The 20095-nt window shown below is 42.7% G+C and overlaps 3 protein-coding genes across 7 annotated transcripts in view; 2 read left to right on the top strand and 1 right to left on the bottom strand.

Annotated features, from left to right (window-relative positions):
- Window positions 1-3781: 3781 nt before the first annotated feature.
- Window positions 3782-8104, bottom strand: sprtn (SprT-like N-terminal domain). Its single transcript, XM_084377565.1, has 5 exons — window positions 7501-8104; window positions 7164-7263; window positions 6836-6964; window positions 6418-6712; window positions 3782-6212 (listed from the first exon to the last, which is right to left on the bottom strand). The coding sequence occupies exons 1-5, from the start codon at window positions 7830-7832 to the stop codon at window positions 5173-5175; spliced, it is 1896 nt and encodes a 631-aa protein (XP_084233691.1). The 5' UTR covers window positions 7833-8104; the 3' UTR covers window positions 3782-5172.
- Window positions 8105-8495: 391 nt separating this feature from the next.
- On the top strand, window positions 8496-12575 carry exoc8 (exocyst complex component 8). The gene is made up of 4 exons (XM_084377635.1): window positions 8496-9926; window positions 11108-11361; window positions 11498-11746; window positions 11897-12575. Exons 1-4 carry the CDS (start codon window positions 8777-8779, stop codon window positions 12302-12304), a joined length of 2061 nt encoding a protein of 686 aa, XP_084233761.1. The 5' UTR covers window positions 8496-8776; the 3' UTR covers window positions 12305-12575.
- Window positions 12576-17185: 4610 nt separating this feature from the next.
- Window positions 17186-20095, top strand: part of trim67 (tripartite motif containing 67) — a 58983-nt gene continuing 56073 nt past the window's right edge. For all 5 annotated transcript variants that reach the window (XM_084378272.1, XM_084378271.1, XM_084378270.1 and 2 more), the window contains exon 1: window positions 17186-18639. In XM_084378272.1, the coding sequence (XP_084234398.1) occupies window positions 17827-18639 (813 nt within the window). In that variant the 5' untranslated portion in view covers window positions 17186-17826. The remainder of the gene's footprint in view (window positions 18640-20095) is intronic.

Here is a 20095-nt window from a genome sequence, read left to right as displayed (position 1 = left end):
TAACCTTGAAACCAACACACAATAGCATCAAACACGCTCCTCGGCAAAAGAGGGGCATGTGTTGTACCGCACACACACACACACAAAAACACACACATGGAGTCAGGCAGATGGATGGAGCCTGAAGCCTTGTATTGCTAATCGCTCTATTGAAATGAATGAAACCTGACTCATTTCCTACAGACACAAACACTCATAAGCACAAAAGACACTTTGTTGCGTTGTTGCTGACACATTTGTTTTGCCAATAACTGTTTTTTTTTTTTTTTTTTGTTGCCTTTTTGCTGTTGTTAACGACCCTTAACTTTATGACTAATCATTTTATTGTAGTGGACTGGACAAACATAATTCACCATAATCTAGAGCTCGATGTATTTACTGAGTGTTTTCCCTATGTTAGCTTGCTAGCCAACACAATCCTGTTTGCTCCATTGATGTAAAAACACTTACTTTTAAGGGGGCTAGTAGTAAGGTGTATTCTGGGACGGATAATCAACTAACAATGTGACTTTTGTCTTGTCTTAAAGTGTTTTTTGTCTGTCTTACTAACATGCTACCAGTCAGCACAGTATCAAATGTTATATTCGTCCTTGAAGAGCATCACATCCCCTCTGTGCAGCCTAATCCTGCTCTTAAAGCAATTAGCCATCAGCTGACAGTCCACAGCTGCACAATTAAAGCCACCGATCAAGGACAATCTGTTTTGCGTGATGGTTTTATGAGCGGAGGGTCTCCTCTATAAGCTTTCATCACCCACCACCACCGCCACCGTCATCATCACTGCCTCCTGAGATCAGAGGATTAGGTGTATGATGGCACCCCCTGGGGATGCATGTAACCGAAGTAGGCTTGCGTTAATCTGCCTTGCTAAAAAGCACAATGGGTTTGCATCACTTAGCTAAGTCCGGGTAATAATGGTCTAAATATATCCGCTTAAATCTCTGCTGGAGAGCGATTTCTTGCTGACAGCTAAAAAAATTACAGTAAGTACTCGTGTGGGCACAAAAGACCCCCAGACATCACCCATCACACGTCCCCTCATCGCTTGTCTTTCATGTTGTCCGCCTATATTTAGCTTTATCCCCCTTTAACTACTTTGTTTTTTACAATACTGCTGAAACAATAAACCCATCAGGATCAATTTTTGTAAACCTCTACCAGAAACAATCACCCCAAAGTGTGCTCCGGTCCCATCTAGCTGCTGCGACTGCCTAGAACACAACACTGCATTGAACTTGGAGCTTGTCTGAGATGCATCACTGTCAGTGAAACAATAGGTCTGAAAGGAAGGAGGGTGTGTGTATGTGTGTGTGTGTTTGGAGGAGGTCAGCTTCCTACAGTGTGTCAGTGTACAGCAGGTCAGGGAAGAGGAGTGGCCGGTAGGAACAGCTGCTGTCACTGACATGATTTCTTCCCCTGCTGAGGCCTCTGGAGGGGACGAGGATGACGGCTCCCTCCTCGAGTCAAACAGGAACGGGAACAGAATGAGTTATGGTCATTATAGAGACAAAAGGTGAATGTTTTATAGGATAAAGTCATGAAAAGTCCATGAAACCATGGACTTTTCATGGTTTCATGGACCATGAAAAGTGACAAATAAACGTTTATTGTGCACAAAATGCACAATATGATAAAAATACGGTCAGTGATATGATAAAAATACGGTCAGTGAAGGAAAATATTAAAGTAAATTTTGTCATGTACTGTCCTTAAAATGACAGAATGTAATTCTCTATCAAATCAATGACAGAAGACGGAGTTTGATGATGTCATGAAGTTGCGTGTGATCATGATGTCTTCATTGTTAAACAAGATAAAAAATCTATCTGAAAAAATCTGTGTACAAGTGACAAATACAATAAACAATAGAAGGAGCTGGTTCTCTGACTTCCTTCCTCACTTTCCGACGATCATCTGGTGTTTGTCTCCTGTTTACCCGGAAGTTAAAGCAGTTAGAGGGGCTGAGGGGGCTTTGACAGGAAACCAAATGAAACGCACCGTAACCTCCACTTCCATCATGTATATACAGAAGCCCTGAAGGACAAATCAAACACTGGCTCTAGAGAGGGCTTTTTGTGTTTTTGTGAGATGAGGGGTGTTCAGTTGGTCAGCACTGCGAGATGCCACTAAATTCTACACACTTTAAACTTAAATTTTTGCAGCTTGCGAGGCCTGAAAAGGTAACAGTTATTCGAAATTTCACAAAAAAGCAAAGACAAATTTGTGCAGCTTCGGTTTTTCCTTTTCAACCTCATCATCATCTTACAACCCCTCACACTTATCTGATGACCCTCTGGAGGGGACCTGACCCTTAAGTTGCGAATCATTGAACTAAACTACCAAACTAAATATAAAATAGTTAAAACCAGCTTCACCTTGCTTAACTTTAACAGCAAAATATTAATATTTACACTCTAACGCATCATTATTAACAATCTAATAACCACACATTTCATATTGGTGGTTACAGGGGCCATTTTTGTACAGAACAAGTACTCTTAAATACATTTTGATGCTCATATTTGTTCACTTTTACTAATGTAGGATTTTTCTAAGTGCACAAATTCATGTGATTGCCCCCTGAAGTCGGGGCAACAACTCCGAAAGTCGGTGAACATTTTGGGTTTATGGTAAAATGCATATTTGTGAACTATATTTCATGGGTTACATTATACGCTTCCTTTGCTCTTCCTTGTAAAAAACATCAACACAATCTGGAAACAGCTGTCAGTGTGTTATTTAAATGCAAAACATCATCCATGTTGCTTCTGCACTCCAACCTGACGCACATGAACACACTGAAGTCGGACAGACGATTTCCGAAATTGGGAAGTGCGTGCTTCTGAGGAGCACCTGAATGCAGCATTATACTCTTCCACACCATCAAGTCATATTAACAGGTATGAAAAACTCTTGACTGAGAGGGAAGCAGAAAGTCCTGGCACGTAGGCCTTCACCAGGTGAGAATTACTATCACCTGATGTGAAGAAGTCAGAAATACGACATTCAAGCGCTTTCTTCTTTTTTCACATTTTGGCGAAGAAAATTCATGCTTTCTTTCCCAAATGTAACCTCACGTCAAAGGGTGATGCAGGTGCAGCCAGATGGTGATCAGCAGCAGCAGCAGCAGACTGTGGTAGCTGAAATGGGTGTTTGCTGACATGCTTTGTCACCGGCTCTGGCTCTGCTCCAGTCTGTCCTGCAGGGACAGAAGGGCGTAGTCCTGATCAGCAGCTGGCCTTGTGCTGTCTGACCTCTGACCTCCACAATCCTCCCCCTTCTCTCTGATCACTCACCAGCTCTGCTACACCCACGTTCCCTGTCTCCAGTACAAATCCTTTCATTATGAACAGTTTAGGTCGCTCACAGATGTCTTGGTTGGTTTTTTTGATGCACTCTACAAGACTCTACATGATGAGACCAGATGGCTGAGTGCTTGAGGCAACATTGACACCGTATTTAAAACTATTATTATCATCCCAGAAAGAAAAAATAAACTAGAACTGAAAAAACAACATCACTTCTGGCTGGCACAGGGAAATGTCTTAACAAATACTGGATGGTTTGTCATATAACTGAAACACTAATACAATATGAGATATTCCTGCTGCCCAGAGGATGAATCCTACTGACTTTGATGACATTTAATGTAACGGCATCATGTGGTTTTTGAGTGTAAAACCTTGATAATAACTACTGATATTAATGGACATTAATGGATAAATGTATTTTTGTTTTATCAGTTGTTTGATACCTGCAGGAATGACAAAATATCAAGGTAAATTAGAACAATAAAAATGTTTTATTTGACAACAGAACCTTAAATATTTAACAAAATCCTTTAAAACAAACATAACATTTAAAAGCCGAACATATACATTTGAAATTCTCATGTTGTTGAACACATCCTCAGTTTTTCTCCTGCAGATCTGACTGATGAAGCACATCAGCAATATCAGAGCATTACTGAGGCACGATCAGATCCTCGTGCACTTCCCGACGTGCAAAAATAAATAGCTGGCGACTGTGAAACCTGAGTCCCTCAGATCAGCAGGTCAGACTGCAGCGTCTCCTGCTGTCTGAAGGGGAGCAGATGCAGGTTTGAGGTGGAGGAGGCATCGATCTACAGGAAGCCAACCCAAAAATAACTTCTATACACATAACACAGCAGCTTCTGGATTTAAAACATACCTGGTCTGCTTTCACACATCACTGATAGAGTTTGACTTAATTCTTCTGCATTATAATATCGGCACCTATCAGAAAAACATATACTCCAACACCGACGTATCTGTGACAGACTATTATTGGTCGGGCTCCACCAGCAACTCCTGTATCCTAAGAGGTAAAATTGCTGTTTTTGTCAGTTGAGTCTGGTGGATATGGCGGATTTAGGTAAAACAAAAAGGATCTTACTCCTTAATGGGTCCATAATGTTGTCAGACACTTAGAATAACAATCTGAGTGGAAGAAACGAGCACTGTCAGTGAACTCAGTCTGACGAAGCACATTTGGCCTCAACGATTATGTTGCAGTCATTGCAGAAAGATTTTTGCGGCTGCGTCTGAGGTTCCCAAACTTTTTAGTACCTATGAGTAATTTAGACTCAGAACTATTTAAAGAAAATGGAGCCCAAGTTTAAAAATACCCTTTAACTCTCATCAAAGTCCAACGTAAAGAAACCTGAGACCTATGACCTCCAGACAGGTTTAGGGAAGCCCTACAGTGAAACACATGATGAGATATTTCACAGGACTGAGTAATGTGATGCCGTCCTTTAAATGCTTCATGCCTCAATTTATCAACTTTAACTGGAATTTTGTTTAATTTTCCAGCCTGATGAAAATGACGTTATTAGTTAAGTAAAAGCCGACCAATCTACTTCACTTCCTCTGTTGAACACTGTTGTCATGCTGTCACACTAAGGCACAAACTGTCCGACAGGCACTTCTGAGTGAAAGACTGTCATTATGACATCGAGGTTAAAATACTGAAAACCACAAAGAAAACCATCCAATCTGGTCATAAAACTGTATCTGATCTTTCTCAAATCAAAAGTGAAATCATTTCACTAACTACCCAAGACCTCAAAGTTAAAACTCAAAACTCAGCACCACAAACTCCCTGAAACTTCTTGGTGTTATTGCAACATCTCTTTTACTGCACACTCATTCAGGAGAGGCAGGAGTCAAGATGCTCATTGATCTTTGACTCCTGCACCTTCGCTTGGCACACAGGACAGCTGACTGTCAGCGCAGAGGAGGAAGACGAGGAAGAGGAGGGGGTAACAGTGTGCAGTCCTGCGGAGGAATGAATGGAGGAAGTAGAGGAGTTTGAGGAGGAGGTGGTGGCAGTTCTTTGCTGCATTGCAGGTGAGTTTGTCTTTGCAGACTCCCTCGAGGCTGCTGAATCGCTGGCTAATGTCTTCTGGAAGAAGTTAAAGATGGCGGCTGAGCTGCTGCGGTCGTCCCACGGCCTCTTCCTCGATGCCTGACCTCCACCAGCAGCTCCTGATGTAGTGTCACCGTTAGAATGACTGAAATACTTGGACTGTTTCGGTTTAACAGGGCTGCCTTTGGTTCCTGCTGAAACCACAGATGAAAACTTGCTAGCCTGACTTGGACTAGGGTTAGACGTTCTGGGAGAGGAAGCTGAGTGGTTGCTAGGTTGTTTAGGTACAAAGGAAGAAGAGGAGGAAGCACTCGTTGTACTGCTTGGTGAATCTCTTTTAGTTTCTGTGTTTGAGGTGGAGGACTGACTCAGTGACTTCCTGGGGCTTGTGTTGCCGAAGAGTTCTTCAATGGACCTCTGTTTGATTTTGTTTGTGTCTTGGCTACTGCTGCTACTGCTGTGGGGTTTGGGGATTCTCACTGGTGATCCGTTGATGTTGATGAAAGCCCTCGTGTTACTGACAGACCTTTTTATAGGAGGCTTCTGCCTCGTGGAGGTAGTGGGTCTGACAGGAGGGAAGGCGCTAGAGATTCCTCTGTTACCCTGGGTAGAGTGAACAGGAGGACTGAGACTTTTAGCTGGAGATGTGGGGGTGAACAGTGTCTTCTGAGAAGAGATGGGGCTGGACGAGGGTGCTTTCACAACCGGCCCTACTGGCTTTTGAGATGGGGAGGAAGACGTAGAGGACTGGGACTTCCCTCCGAGGAGAAAGCCTTTGCCAGCAAATGGGATGATGTTTCGTATGTCCTGTGATCCAGAACCTGAGAGGGAAAAGGTGCAAATTCAGAGGCAGGCAACAAAAACTTCTTTGAGATCTCTCAGCAAATAAATTGTGAAAGGCTTCTCTAAAACATGAGCCGCTACTACATCTGAAAGCTTAAAACAAAAACAGTTATCTGCCTTAAAGGGACAGTTCAACATTGAGGGATAATCAGTTATTTACTTGCAGTGGAACAAAATCCTCACCTGTAGTTGTACTCAAAGACTTTCCATTTCCTGAGGCCTTCTTCTCTGAGGTCTTCCCGTCCTTTTTACCGTCCTTCTTGCCCTTTTTGCCGTATCCTTCGGGCTCCTTGACCTTGGTGTAGGTCCCCCCACACGACCTCCTGTGGTCCTCCCACCAGGGATCCTGAGCAGACGGAGCCCGGTTCATGGCCCTCTTCACAAAGCCAAAGTAGGGCTTGCGGTTCTGGCAGGGCCCGTTGCACTTCCACCAGTGCTGCCGGTACACATCGACCTCATCATGGAAACTGTGGTAGACCTGAAGAGAGGACAGAGGGAAGAGAGAAGTTTCAGAGGGTTATTTTAATATTAAAATCTCTGTGAAAGGCTGTGACAAGATAAGGCAGTTTCAGCTATAATGTGTAGGAGAAGATACACCTACAGTAATCTTGGTCCCAGTGGCCTGGTTGATCCGGTCCATGTGTTTGCAGAACTCAGGGCCGTGGCCGTCTCGGTCTCTGTTGTTCTGGGTCACAAACAGCAGCGCGTGAATCATTTCATGAAGGAGAGTCTGTGGAAACAAACGAAGAGAAAAAAATGAATCTCGCAGAAAAGGAAGGACATGTTGATTCTTTCCATTTCCAGTCCGATACACGTACACACAGTCAAAGCTGGTTCATCAATAGAAGAGATAATATTATGTATGAGAGGAATTTTGAGTGTATCTTACAAAATCTAACCCTTAGATCTGTGGTAACTATCCACCTCACCTGCACCAGGTCTTTTCTCGGTCTCAGCTTCAGCAGAGGCTCACTGAGCCTGATCGAACACAGTCCTCCTCGGCCCTCGTAGGAACACACACCAGCACACCTACAAGAGAAGAGCAGGAGATATTACAGAAAAGTCCCACAGCCTTTTCATAAACCCAACTGGTAAGATCCTTTTGCAGCCAGCATCACAGATTAACTGGGCTGACACAGCCCCTCTCCTCCTGTCACACCAGACCCCATACAAAATTCAGACCATTTTATTTAAGTGACAGCACCACTGCACTCAACTACAAGTCAGTGAGGACAACACAATAAAACATGACAACCAGTCACTTACAGTGTCATTCTTGGGCTCCACTTCACCTCGACACCGCTGAGTTTCCCCCAGAAGAAGGTGGCATTGAACTCCAGGAACATGGATCTGACATCGGGGTTGGGGTCCAGCGTCTCCCAGGACTCGTCCACGATGGACAGCGGCCTCTCGGGCCGGGCAGTCGGCTTCCAGTAGGGAACAACATCACTACCACCTCCAGCTACCTCCACTCTTCTTTTCTTACTGCTTTGTCCGAGGTCGTCATCCTCAAATCCGTTTGAAGAAAATAAAGACGTCTCGTATTCATTGTTAAACTGCTCCTGTAGCTGTATGGCAAGCAGGAAATCATCATCCATCACAGCAGCAACAGTGGAGAAGGTGATGAAGGCTGAGGCAGCTAGCTACGTAGCTTCAGTTAACGTTTACGTTAGCCTGCTGACGCTACCTAGCTAACGTAGCTTGTAGGCTCTCAAATAAAAAGTGACAAAATCACCGGAGCAACAACATAGTCATATTTGTGTCATGATTTCAGCAGTAACGTCCATATCTTCATGTTAGACAGAGATTGTTTGTTGTTAATGCTAACTGTCAGTCCAAAGCTAGCGCCAACACTTCAGTGTTAAGTGTGTCTCAATACAACCAAAGAACATCCGTTATGGGTTTCAAAATAAAACTTCCGGAAATACAAACATCGGCCGCCAGGTTTTAAAGAGGAGAAATGTGTGGTCAATACATATGTTTTGGTTTTAATGTCATTTCCAAATAAAAAAGTACAGGTGTTTCTTGTTTTATAACATATACGTATGCTTAAATTAAATCATTGGAATAGTTTGCGCTTATCGTGACACGTTTCCGCTCTAGATTTGAGTAACTCTCGTAAACTTGACAAAACTTTCGCCCGTTTGAAAATAATAGCAAGGCATTCTGGGATTTGTTGTCATTTTTACTAGTTGGCCAATTAAAAATGCACTCGGGGTTGAGCTGTTGTCGTTTAAAGACTAAATTGAAAAAAATAGGCAATAATTCACGTCTTATGTACGTTTTCTGTTTTCAAATTTGTAATAAACACAATCTACTTATTAACAAACGACTAACTTTAATTTAAAATTGCTCCTTTGCATGCGATTTGTTGGCCAACCGTTTTTCTCAATCCCGTGACGGTCCAGCCAGGGTGTCAACTTCCTGTTTGGGAAACAAGCGGAAATGAACTAAGGGGCGTCCATGAACTCTTCCTCTGTCTACATTTACCTCTAATTTGTAAGATTTTTGTCTAAATAAGAAAACACATTCGCAATAGAAGATGTCGGAAACGGGGAACCGACTCCGGAAACTGCTCGAATCGCCGAATTTCGACCCACAGAACTACGTGAAGCAGCTCTCGCAGCAGTCTGATGGCGACAGAGATTTGCAGGAGCACCGTCAAAAAATCCAAAACTTGGCCGACGAAACGGCTCAAAACCTGAAGAAAAACGTCTACAAGAACTACAGACAGTTCATCGAAACGGCCAAAGAGATTTCCTACCTGGAGAGCGAGATGTACCAGCTGAGTCACATCCTGACGGAGCAGAAGAGCATCATGGAGAGCATCACTCAGGCCCTGCTGTTGACAGACAAGGACGAGACCTCCAAAGAGATGCAGGCTGCTTTCCCTAAAGAGACAGAGGAGGTGAAGCAGAGGACGCTCACCTCACTGCTGGAGAAAGTAGAAGGGGGTAAAAACATCATGGACACCCCAGGGAGGCACCTAGTCTACAATGGTGACCTTGTGGAGTTTGATGTTGACAACATGTCCCCCATCCAGAAGGTGCACGCCTTCCTCATGAATGACTGTCTGTTAATCGCCACCTGGCTGCCAAACCGCAGAGGAACTGTGAAGTATAAATACAACGCCCTGTATGACCTGGAGAGCTTCGCTGTGGTCAACGTAAAGGACAACCCTCCCATGAAGGACATGTTCAAGATCCTCATGTTCCCAGACAGTCGCATCTTCCAGGCGGAGAACAGCAAAATCAAGAAGGAGTGGCTGGAGATCCTGGACGAAACCAAGAAGAACAAAGCCACCAAGGACAAGCACAAGAAAGAGGAGGAGATCCCCACTTCTCCCGTCAGAGCAGAGGTGTCCACCAATCCTTTCGATGTGGACGACGACGAGCCAGCTGATGCCGAGGAAAGTGTGGACCTCAGCCTGGAGTGGATCCAGGAGCTGCCGGAGGATCTGGACGTCTGCATCGCCCAGAGAGACTTCGAGGGCGCTGTGGACCTGCTGGACAAGCTGAACGAGTATCTGAAAGACCAGCCGGTCACCCCGAGGGTCAAAGAGCTGAGGCTGAAGGTGGACGAGCGCGTGAGGCAGCTGACAGAGGTTCTGGTGTTCGAGTTGTCTCCAGATCGGTCACTTCGAGGAGGGCCTAAAGCCACCAGGCGGGCTGTGTCCCAGCTGATCAGACTAGGTCCTGCTATGTTTTAAAAAGCCAATTTTTCTTTTCCACAGCGACACCACTCCACATTCACCTTCTCTATTTGCATTACCTTTGCATGAAATAGTTAGCGAGCATGCAAACATTATTCAACAAAATTACTTTCAGATTATGACCTCAAAGGCTGTTTAGCTGCGATAATAAAATGGTGCCTCCAATTTTTCATACACATTTAGTGTTTATAAAATGCAGCAAAATGGAGAAAATTGTCCATCACAGTATCCTTAAGCCCAAGAGGATATCCTCAAATTGCTTGATTTGTCAAACCAACAATCCCAAATCCAAAACATATTTATTTTATATTTAGCTACTTGAGATAAACAAAAGTCACAAATCCTCACAACTGGGGAGCTGAAACTAGTGAGTTTTTGGCATTTTTTTGCTTGAAAAACACACATTTGATCAATTAGTAAAAAAGTTTGAGATTTATTTTGTGTTTATGAACTAATAATGTAATCAACTCATCATTACAAATCGAGGTTGCAGTCAGTATTCCTGTTCGTTGGGTCTTTAACAATATATAAATCTAGCTCTCCTCTTATACTCCTCGTTGTTTTGTTAAACTGCCCTAATAGTCAGCTCAGGTTATCAATCTTCAAATTAATTATCATTCAGTCATTTTGTTTATTTGCAAAATCTAATAAAATTCTGATATTTGATGATGTTGTTTGGTGCAGACATTACTCCCAGACATGGAAAATTCAAATGACCAGAGAAACACATCAGACAGGGACCCAGCCAGGAGGAGGAAACGCTGAAGTTGTGAATCCAAGTTGTCCTAGAAAAACCCCTAAGAAAGACATTTTTGACCTGCTGGGACATTTTCACAGAATTAAAAAAAAAAAAAAAAACTCACACAAATTTTAAATTCCTAAAAGTTGTTTCAAAGCCATCTACACACTGTCAGATATTCAATGTGTTGTCAAAACAACACAAAATTCTGTTGAAAAATGTTTTTTCTTCAAACAGTCAAATTTTAAGCTATTTAGTCATTAACATAAAAGAATCAGCCTTCAACTCCACATTTACAGAAGGTGATTAAAAAATGTAAAACTCTAAAACTACAGCATAAACGCTATGAAAAATCTGCCCTGTGTCACCACATGAAATGAAATATTTGCACTAAATTTCAGTTGTTTTCGTCTGTTGTGCAGGTCAGTCCACCAAAGCCTGCGAGCTGTTTCTGAAGAACCGCGCTGCCGCCGTCCAGACGGCCATCCGGCAGCTTCGCATAGAAGGAGCCACGCTGCTCTACATCCACAAACTCTGCAACATCTTCTTCACCAGCCTGCTGGAGACGGCCAAGGAGTTCGAGATGGACTTTGCCGGGAACACGGGCTGCTACTCAGCCTTCGTGGTGTGGTCCCGAACAGCCATGAGGATGTTTGTGGACGCCTTCAGCAAACAGGTACGTAGAGCTGTAGACTCTGAACTTTGGATACTTTTTTGGTGGCCAAATTCAAAAGCCTGTGAAAATATGTTTGTCCTTGTAAAATTGCAAAAAAAATATTCTAATAAAGTGATTTCTTTTTTGTCTTTATCAGGTTTTTGACAGTAAGGAGAGCCTGTCGACAGCAGCAGAGTGTGTTAAAGTGGCTAAGGAGCACTGTCAGCAGCTGACCGAGATCGGCCTGGACCTGACGTTCACCCTGCAGTCCCTGCTCGTTAAGGACATCAAGGCAGGCCTGCTGAGCTACAAGGACATCATCATGGAGGCCACCAAGCACAGAAACTCTGAGGAGATGTGGAGGAGGATGAACCTGATGACCCCTGAGGCTCTGGTTAAACTCAAGGTGGATTTCAAGTGGCTTTGTTTTCCTCCACCTCGCTATAGAATAATGACATAATTGGCCTTGAGATCAGTTCCCCATAAACCTCACTATGAAATATCAGAAATTAAAGTTCTGTTTTTAACTTTACTCCATTACTACTGTTTTCCTCAGGACGAGATGCGCACCTGTGGGGTGGGCTGCTTCGAGCAGTACACCGGGGATGACTGCTGGGTGAACCTGAGCTACACCATCGTGGCCTTCACCAAGCAGATGATGAGCTTCCTGGAGGAAGGCCTGAAGCTCTACTTCCCCGAGCTGCACATGGTGCTGCTGGAGAGCCTGAGGGAGATCATCCTGGTGGCCGTGCAGCACGTGGACTACAGCCTGCGCTGCGAGCAGGACCCCGAGAAGAAGGCCTTCATCGTGCAGAATGCCAGCTTCCTCCACGACACCGTGCTGCCCGTGGTGGAGCGGAGGTTCGAGGAGGGCGTGGGTAAGCCGGCCAAACAGCTGCAGGACCTGAGGAAGAGCACCAGGCCGGTTCGGATCAATCCGGAGAGCACCACATCTGTGGTCTGAGACTGTAGTAAAGGACAACTGACAAAGAAACACTTACATGTTCTTTTACTGACTGTTCTGGCAACTTCAACTCCCATTTAACAAATAACCACTAAATATTGGTTATTTTGAGATGGCAGGACGGAAAACGACAGGATGCAGAACAGCAGAATAAGATACCTGAAGATAGGTATTTATAAAAAGCTTCTTTGCACCTGAATTTGTACCAACTCACACAAAAATACCTGTTGATATAGGGTAATAATGATGAATTAAAGATGATCTGGTATTAGTTTAGTGCTGCATTCAATATTTGTTGTTGAGCTATTCCTGTTTCCATGTCAGGGTGTGGTGAAAACCAGGAAGTGAACCGTTTCTCAAGTTTGTGCAATTGTGCAATGAATACATGAAAAAGAAAGTACACATTTCAGACAAACAGCTGATAAATTTATGTTAATTTCCGGATCAGACTGGCTGTGTCATTTGCAATTTAGTGCATGTGACCTGTGTTTTCTCTGAATCTTAATCACACAGTTTTATCAGAGTCATTGGCAGAAACCTGATCTCAACGGAACGTGTGTGCTCCCCTTGAAAACCTAATGTTTATGCTGTTTTGGAAGCAATATAATACTATGTTTGATTCAAACTCACCCAGCAGTGATTTTGATGCCTCTGGACCATTACTGAACACTAAATAGTATTCTAGCCTGCTAGGACTGATTAAAAGGAATGACTGAAAAGCAAATGCACTGGTAAATGTTGGCTGTTGTTGAGTCAAAGTTTGTTTGACAGGAACACATGAAATTGAATAAACGTCATCAAGCAAAAGTGCAATCTTGTTTTTGTTTTTTTTCTGTATTTATCGGAGAAAAATGTCAATCAGTGTTTCCCAAAGCCCAAGACGACGTTCTCAAATGTTTTTGTTTTCTTCACAAACCAAAGATATTCAGCTGACTGTCATGGAGAAGTAAAGAAACCAGAAAATATTCACATTTTAGAAGCTGGATGTATTTTAAGTTTGATTTATATGTTTGCCTGATGAGCATCCAGGTTAAGAACCATGAAATACAAACTGTCAGCAGTAAAAAGGTCTTTTCAATTTCACCGATCATTTTTAATTAAATAAATCAGCAAAGAGAGGCACTAAATCTTCAACAGATCTGTGTTGTGATGAGTGGAAAAATCATATATCAATATACTCAGAAGTTTAATGTTGGATTGAAACCATCTGTTAACCTTTAACAGAAGGACTGAAGTACCGACGGCACCTTCATATGGTAAAAACACACGTTTCTGTTTGGCTGAACAAAATAAAAGCGCTGCAGTTCATACAGTTTATTTATTGATCATGGATTCAGGGCAATGTTGCCCTCTTGTGGCTGCTTAAAATGTAGAATAAATAAATAAATGGAATGAGAATCGGCTTTATTAATCAAGTATGTGTACACACGTGACTGCAGTTTACATTGCTCTCAGTATACTACACAGAAAAAGACAAACTGCTGAGAACATAGATAGGAAAAACTGAACAAATAAGATAAAGAATGATATAAAAATAAATAAAAAGTACGGCGATGACCAGTGTGAGTACTGGACTGTTCTGTGTGTTTGTGAGTACAAGTAATGCAAAGAAATAAAGAATAAATGCTGGATAGATATGTGTGCATTATATGCATATATACATGTACACTATATATAGTGTGCATGATTCATATTGACAAATAATGTGACACATTATGAACACAGACAGGACATATATTAACCAACAGTGCATGATGATATGTACCTTTTTAAAAATGTGTGTTTAAAACTGTAAAAAAATAATTTATAGTGGATGTTTAGTGTTAGAGGGTTAATGATACTGTACAGTGGTTGATAGACAGTTTCCAGATGTTAATGCAGTCCTTTTGGTCAGTTTTATAATAGCTTTTGATCAGCTCCAGTGTGGTAATATTTCCTGGAAAACAGAAAAAAAACAACATAATATTATTTATGGTTATTTCTATTGGATAAAGGGGAAACAATTGTCCTTAAAATCCTCATTTAGTTTAAAACAGCTGGAGAAATGTCTAAATCCAACCCTGTGACCCGTCTGCCTTGCAGTTGCCGCTGCAGCAAATCCAATTTGACTTGTGTTATTGCAACATGAAAACAATTGCTCCTCTCTCTGTGTTGAACACTTCCCAGGAGCGACAAAGCCCAGCGTGCCACGATGGCAGACGGTGATATTTTTAGACTACGCTCATGATTCAACACATGATTGTTCTCTCTGCTTCACAGCTCATCTCATTATAATCACTGATGTGATCGAGGGGCTCCAGGAAAGCCTCGGGTGAAGTTATCAGCTTATCCTCGGAGAAGAAGAAGCATCAGGCTGCTGGGATTACTCCAGAAGAATGCACTCTGAAGGAATGTTCAGTAAATATTTCACATGATGAAAAGATGAAAAGATTTTGAGTCTTCATCAGGAAAAGAATCGGACTGCAGTCCTGCATCTTTATGAATGGGGATTTAGACCATTCCTCTTTAATCACAGAGCAAAAACATGTTTGATTTTTGAGATAACTGTTTCCAGACTCATCTGGCATCACATAAACACAGTTCTTTAGGTTTGATTACATTATAAACTGTCCAGCGTGCATTACTTATAATATAGCTCCATTCACAAAGGTGCAGTTAAATATTACATCTGTGTAAGGCAACAGTTTTGTAGAGTAACTAAGTACATTTACTCACTTTGATCCACTACAATTCAGAAGCAAGATACACCTGATAACTTCAGTTAATTGTAACTCTGCAGATTCAGATTAACACAAATTATATACAGCAAATAAATTATGATGCATTGTCAGGCTATAGGTTAAGATAATAAGACCCTGGAGAATTCACAAGCTACCTGGCTGTATATAAAATAGTTATAATATAATATAATATAATATAATATAATATAATATATTAACAAGTTTTTGGGTCTGAACAGTGAAGTCAATGCAGAAGTGCTTTAAAGGTGCATTCTTTCTAGTGACCAGCAGGGGGCGACTCCATTGGTTTCCAAAAGAAGTCTGATTGTATGTAAGCTTATGAGAAAATGACTCTACTTCTCACTTGATTTATTACCTCAGTAAACAGTTTGCTGATGAGTTGATGGTCTCAATCTCTAGACCAAGTCTTCTTCAACACACACTGATGTGCATTTAGAAAACTATGATCCCATTTACAGTAGTCCACAAACAACATGTCACATCAGAGTAAGTTTACACCTGATTTTTACTTACTCCACCGCTGTTTTTCAACTAATAAAGCTGCAATGTGTAGGATTTGAAAATGCTTTACTTTTGGACCATCTGGTGGCAGCTCAAGAATGACTTTTGTGTTTTTTTTCTTACAAACAAAAGCTCATGTCATCACAATAACTGGTAAGCTTTAACATTGGAGCTGCATTGACTCTCGTTTCTGTCCAGCACCTGCAGTGTTTAATTATTTAAAGCTGGTGTTTTGATATTGACAATAGGTCAAATGACAAAGTTTATCCGAGAGAGGTTTTGCAGTGATGAAGCCACAGATAATCTTTTAAGCTCAGGATATGTCAGTGTTGTGTTCTGCGGCCCCCAAGTGGCCGAATAAATAAATAAATAAATATTGTTGAAGCTACTCTTTGTTGAATTTCACATTTCTTTTCTGGTGCCAACTGTTGGCAGTATCAAAAATGGTGCGTCTCCAACAGGATTCTCTCATTTCCCTACAGAATGTCACAACATGTGCGTCCAGAATAATTAAAAAGTTTCATTATCTTAAAAACTTTTACACATAATTACTGATAAGCAACTGATCTTTGATTCAGTTAAATCTATCTGAGCACTTTAACTTGCTGCTGATAAAGATAAGCACATCCAGTCTGCTTGTCTTTTCCCTCTCCTTTGGATAACCCTCTCCACTTTGCCATAACATGGAAAAAAGTTCAGAAAATGAAGTCTGATTTGTTATATAATATAGTATAAAAATAACCCCAAACAACTCTTCTTTGGCTGTAATGTTAAGGGGTCCTGTTGGGTATTTGGATTGTCCTCAGGAGCATCTTAAAAAGACTGCTACACTTTGAAAGGCCATTTTCTACTACATTACTGTCAAACTGGCAATTCAATTAAGCTCTCATCTCACACTGAGCTGTCTTGGAATGATTTACAGCCCCGCCTTTCATTTTTTATGAGTACATGTCCTCAAAAATGTCAGAAACAAGAGGAAGAGCCTCAGATTGTGGTTAAAGGTTAGTTCAGGCAATGAAAATAACCAGAGGAAGCTCTGTAACTAGGTATAATGGGAGGCTAACAGGGCTAATAAATGTAAAGGCTGTCCCTGTGGGTGGGATTAATGCTGCACCCCGAGGGACTTCAGTCACGGCAGCTGTCTGCTCAATTAAATGTTTAGCTAACACCGAGAGCAAATGTCACACAACACAACGGTGACGGGATCCAACTGACAAATCTCAGTGGAATCTGAGCATCTGTCCTCCTCGTCCAGGCAGGATCGAGGATCTTAACCTCTGACGCCTTCATTAGTCCGTGCTGAGGGTTTGAACTTTATCTTTGTTTGGTTTGTTTAAGTTTTGATCACGTGTCTCAGACTGACAGGCAGAACAAATGCAGAGGATCAGGCAGTCAAAATAAATGAGTATCATTATCATCATGACCACCATTACTGTTGACATAGAGATCAACCGTCATGACCGCTCTGCTGACTTTGAGGGGGACGAGGGGACTGGATTTGCAAAAATGCTAACTGATATTAGGACTACAAACTACACCACTCTATTAGATATACTATGATATTATTTAATGTCCACTGTTCATCTTTATTGAAAAACTAGTTACAAGCCAACAAAATACAAAACAAATCAAGCTTCAGCATTTCTCCCTCTGAATTTTATTCCTGGCGGTTTGGAGACTTTAAAGACAGACGCCTCAATGCTGGCAAAAACAATTTATAGGTGGTACAGTGTAGCAGTTAAAGGGGCACTGTGCAGTTTTGTAGAAGAAATTAAAATTTTAATATTTTCAAAATGTATGAGGTAATAATACAAACCTAGAAATGTTTATTTTCTCCATAGCTGAATAAACAAGCTGTTCTCAGGGGAAAATAAGGTCCCCAGAACACTGTTTGAAGCTAGAGAGGTGGCAGGGTCCGCCACATATAAACAAAGTAGAACAGTATGAAATTGTGTTGTCCTCTAAGGTCAGTTTGTTTAAAATAAAGAGTTTGTTTATTCAGTTTGTTCAGGCAGAAATAATCAGTCAGTGAAGATCTTTCTCTTTTGATTAAATAATCATCCCCAAAACTACCAAAGACTCCTGGGTTCAGAGCTGCTCTGCTCTGTGGTCAGCTCTCTGAGGGGAAATTAACTCGATCCATCAACTCAACCACAAGCCCCTCTCCCCGCCCCGCTCCGCGCATGCGCAGCCCGTCTCGGGGAGCTGTCCGTGTCAGTCGGTGCTGGAGTGTCGTTGAAGCTGCGTCTCTCCGCCGGTCCACCGACACAGACGGGAGCGATGGAGGAAGAGTTAAAATGCCCCGTTTGCGGTTCCCTCTTCAAGGACCCCATCCTGCTGCCGTGCTCCCACAATGTCTGCCTGGCGTGTGCCCGGAACATCACGGTCCAGACCCCGGACGGAGAGACCCCGGTGCAGAGCCGAGCGTCGGGCAGCTCTGACTACGACTACCTGGACATGGACAAGATGAGTCTGTACAGCGAGACGGACAGCGGGTACGGCTCCTACACACCGTGCCAGCTCAAGAGTCCAAACGGGGTGCGGGTGTTCCCGCCGGCCAACCACCACCGACACTGCTCCCTCACCTGCCCGCTGTGTCACAGGAGCGTCTCCCTGGACGAGCGGGGGCTCCGGGGTTTCCCTCGGAACCGGCTGCTGGAGGCCATAGTGACGCGGTACCAGCAGAACCGCGCCGCCTCCGCCGCAGCCGCCTCCTCCTCCTCCTCGGTGAAGTGCCAGCTGTGCGACCGCAACCCGGTGGACGCGGCGGTGATGTGCGAGCAGTGCGATGTTTTCTACTGTAACGCCTGCCAGCAGCGGTGCCACCCGTCCCGCGGTCCGCTCGCCAAGCACCGCCTGGTGCCGCCGCGGAACCAAGCGGCAGGAGGCGGCGCGGCGAGCGGAGGTGGGGGCGGCGGTCAGCAGCCGCCCGCCACCGCGCGGAAACCCGCGACCTGCCTGGACCACGAAGCGGAAAACTTCAGCATGTACTGCTACAGCTGCAAGGCTCCGGTGTGCATGAAGTGTCTGGAGGAGGGGAAACACAACAAACACGACGTCAAACCGCTGGCTGTGATGTGGAAACAACACAAGGTGGGCGAACACACACACACACACACACACACACACACACACACACACACACACACACACACACACACTCACACACACACACACACTGATCCCTAAAGGCCTAAATCCCTTTTAAATGCCTAGTAAGTATAGATGGTGACCGACAATTAGGCTACTATTGAATACTAATGAACTGTAGGCTTGTACACACCATATCTCTCTCTCTCTCTCTCTCTCTCTCTCTCTCTCTCTCTCTCTCACACACACACACTGGACCATAAAAGCTATAATTATATTTATAGTAAGTATAGATGGTGATCAACAATTAGGCTACTATTGAATCCTAACTAACACACACACACACACACACACACACACACACACACACAGGACACACACACACACACACACACACACACACACACACAGGACACACACACACACACACCGAAAAGGCGTAAACCCACATTTATGAGACATCCAGGCTTTCAATAGCTTCTATCAATCACAGCTTTTTAGTCATTTTAAGCTGTTGTCACATCAGTAACAGTAATGCGTATTAGTCACTAGCCATTAACCTACAAATCCTCCCTCCTCATCCTCATTATATGCATCCTGTAGTCATATTTGCCTCGGTTATTTAAAATATGTCATGTTTCTAGTGATTTTACCATAGAGGTAGAGGATGCTACAGTATAAGGTTGAAATGTCACTATATAGGTAAAAAACCCTTTTTAATCCTGGGTTGAGTTTGGGGCTATCTCGTAAATTAGAGCGCCCTGACTGATTCACACTTGATAAAATAATTACTGTAGGTGTAAAAGCCTCGGTGTGTATGCTTGTGTGTATTTGTGAGTGCAGCATGAGTCATCTCTTGAATAGGTCACACACGGTTGCGTTGCTGTTTCATGTATTACTGGCCCACATCTTTGTATGTGTGATGTGAGTAGTGATGGTGGTGTAGGAGGAGGAGGAGGAGGAGGATGAGGAGTACCTCAGGCTGAATCAGGATCAGGAGCACAAATTCAATCTAAGCTTTTATCAAGTTTGAACAAATATGGTTTGGAAATGTTTAAAGAGCATATCTGTGTATTAACAGTGGTGGATTTAAGTACAATTTTGAGGAACTTCACTTGGGTATTTCCATTTTATGTTACTTTACAGTTCAGACAGAAATGACATTAGCTGTATCCTGTTGCTCTCGAGTTGATGAATCAACATAACAAATATAAAAGTAGTATTTGATTGGTTTAAAATAGGGATGTTAATGATTAATCGATTAATCGCCATCAAGAATTTAACCGATATATGTATAAAAAGTATCAGTCGACAATCAGAGATGAGCACAAATACAAATTCAAAAAGTGTCTTCTATTAAAATACAAGTAATTTGTCATTTGTTGGGCCAATTGTCATTATTTCATTTATTAAGTCTGTCAATCAAATAACTTGGTGTTTACTTTATCTGTTCTTCCAA

The sequence above is a fragment of the Pagrus pagrus genome (genome assembly GCF_965226575.1).
Source record: "Pagrus pagrus genome assembly, chromosome: 16".
NCBI lineage: Eukaryota > Metazoa > Chordata > Actinopteri > Spariformes > Sparidae > Pagrus > Pagrus pagrus.
The sequence above is the reverse complement of the archived record's forward strand: the minus strand, read 5'-3'. Positions and strand labels throughout refer to the sequence as shown.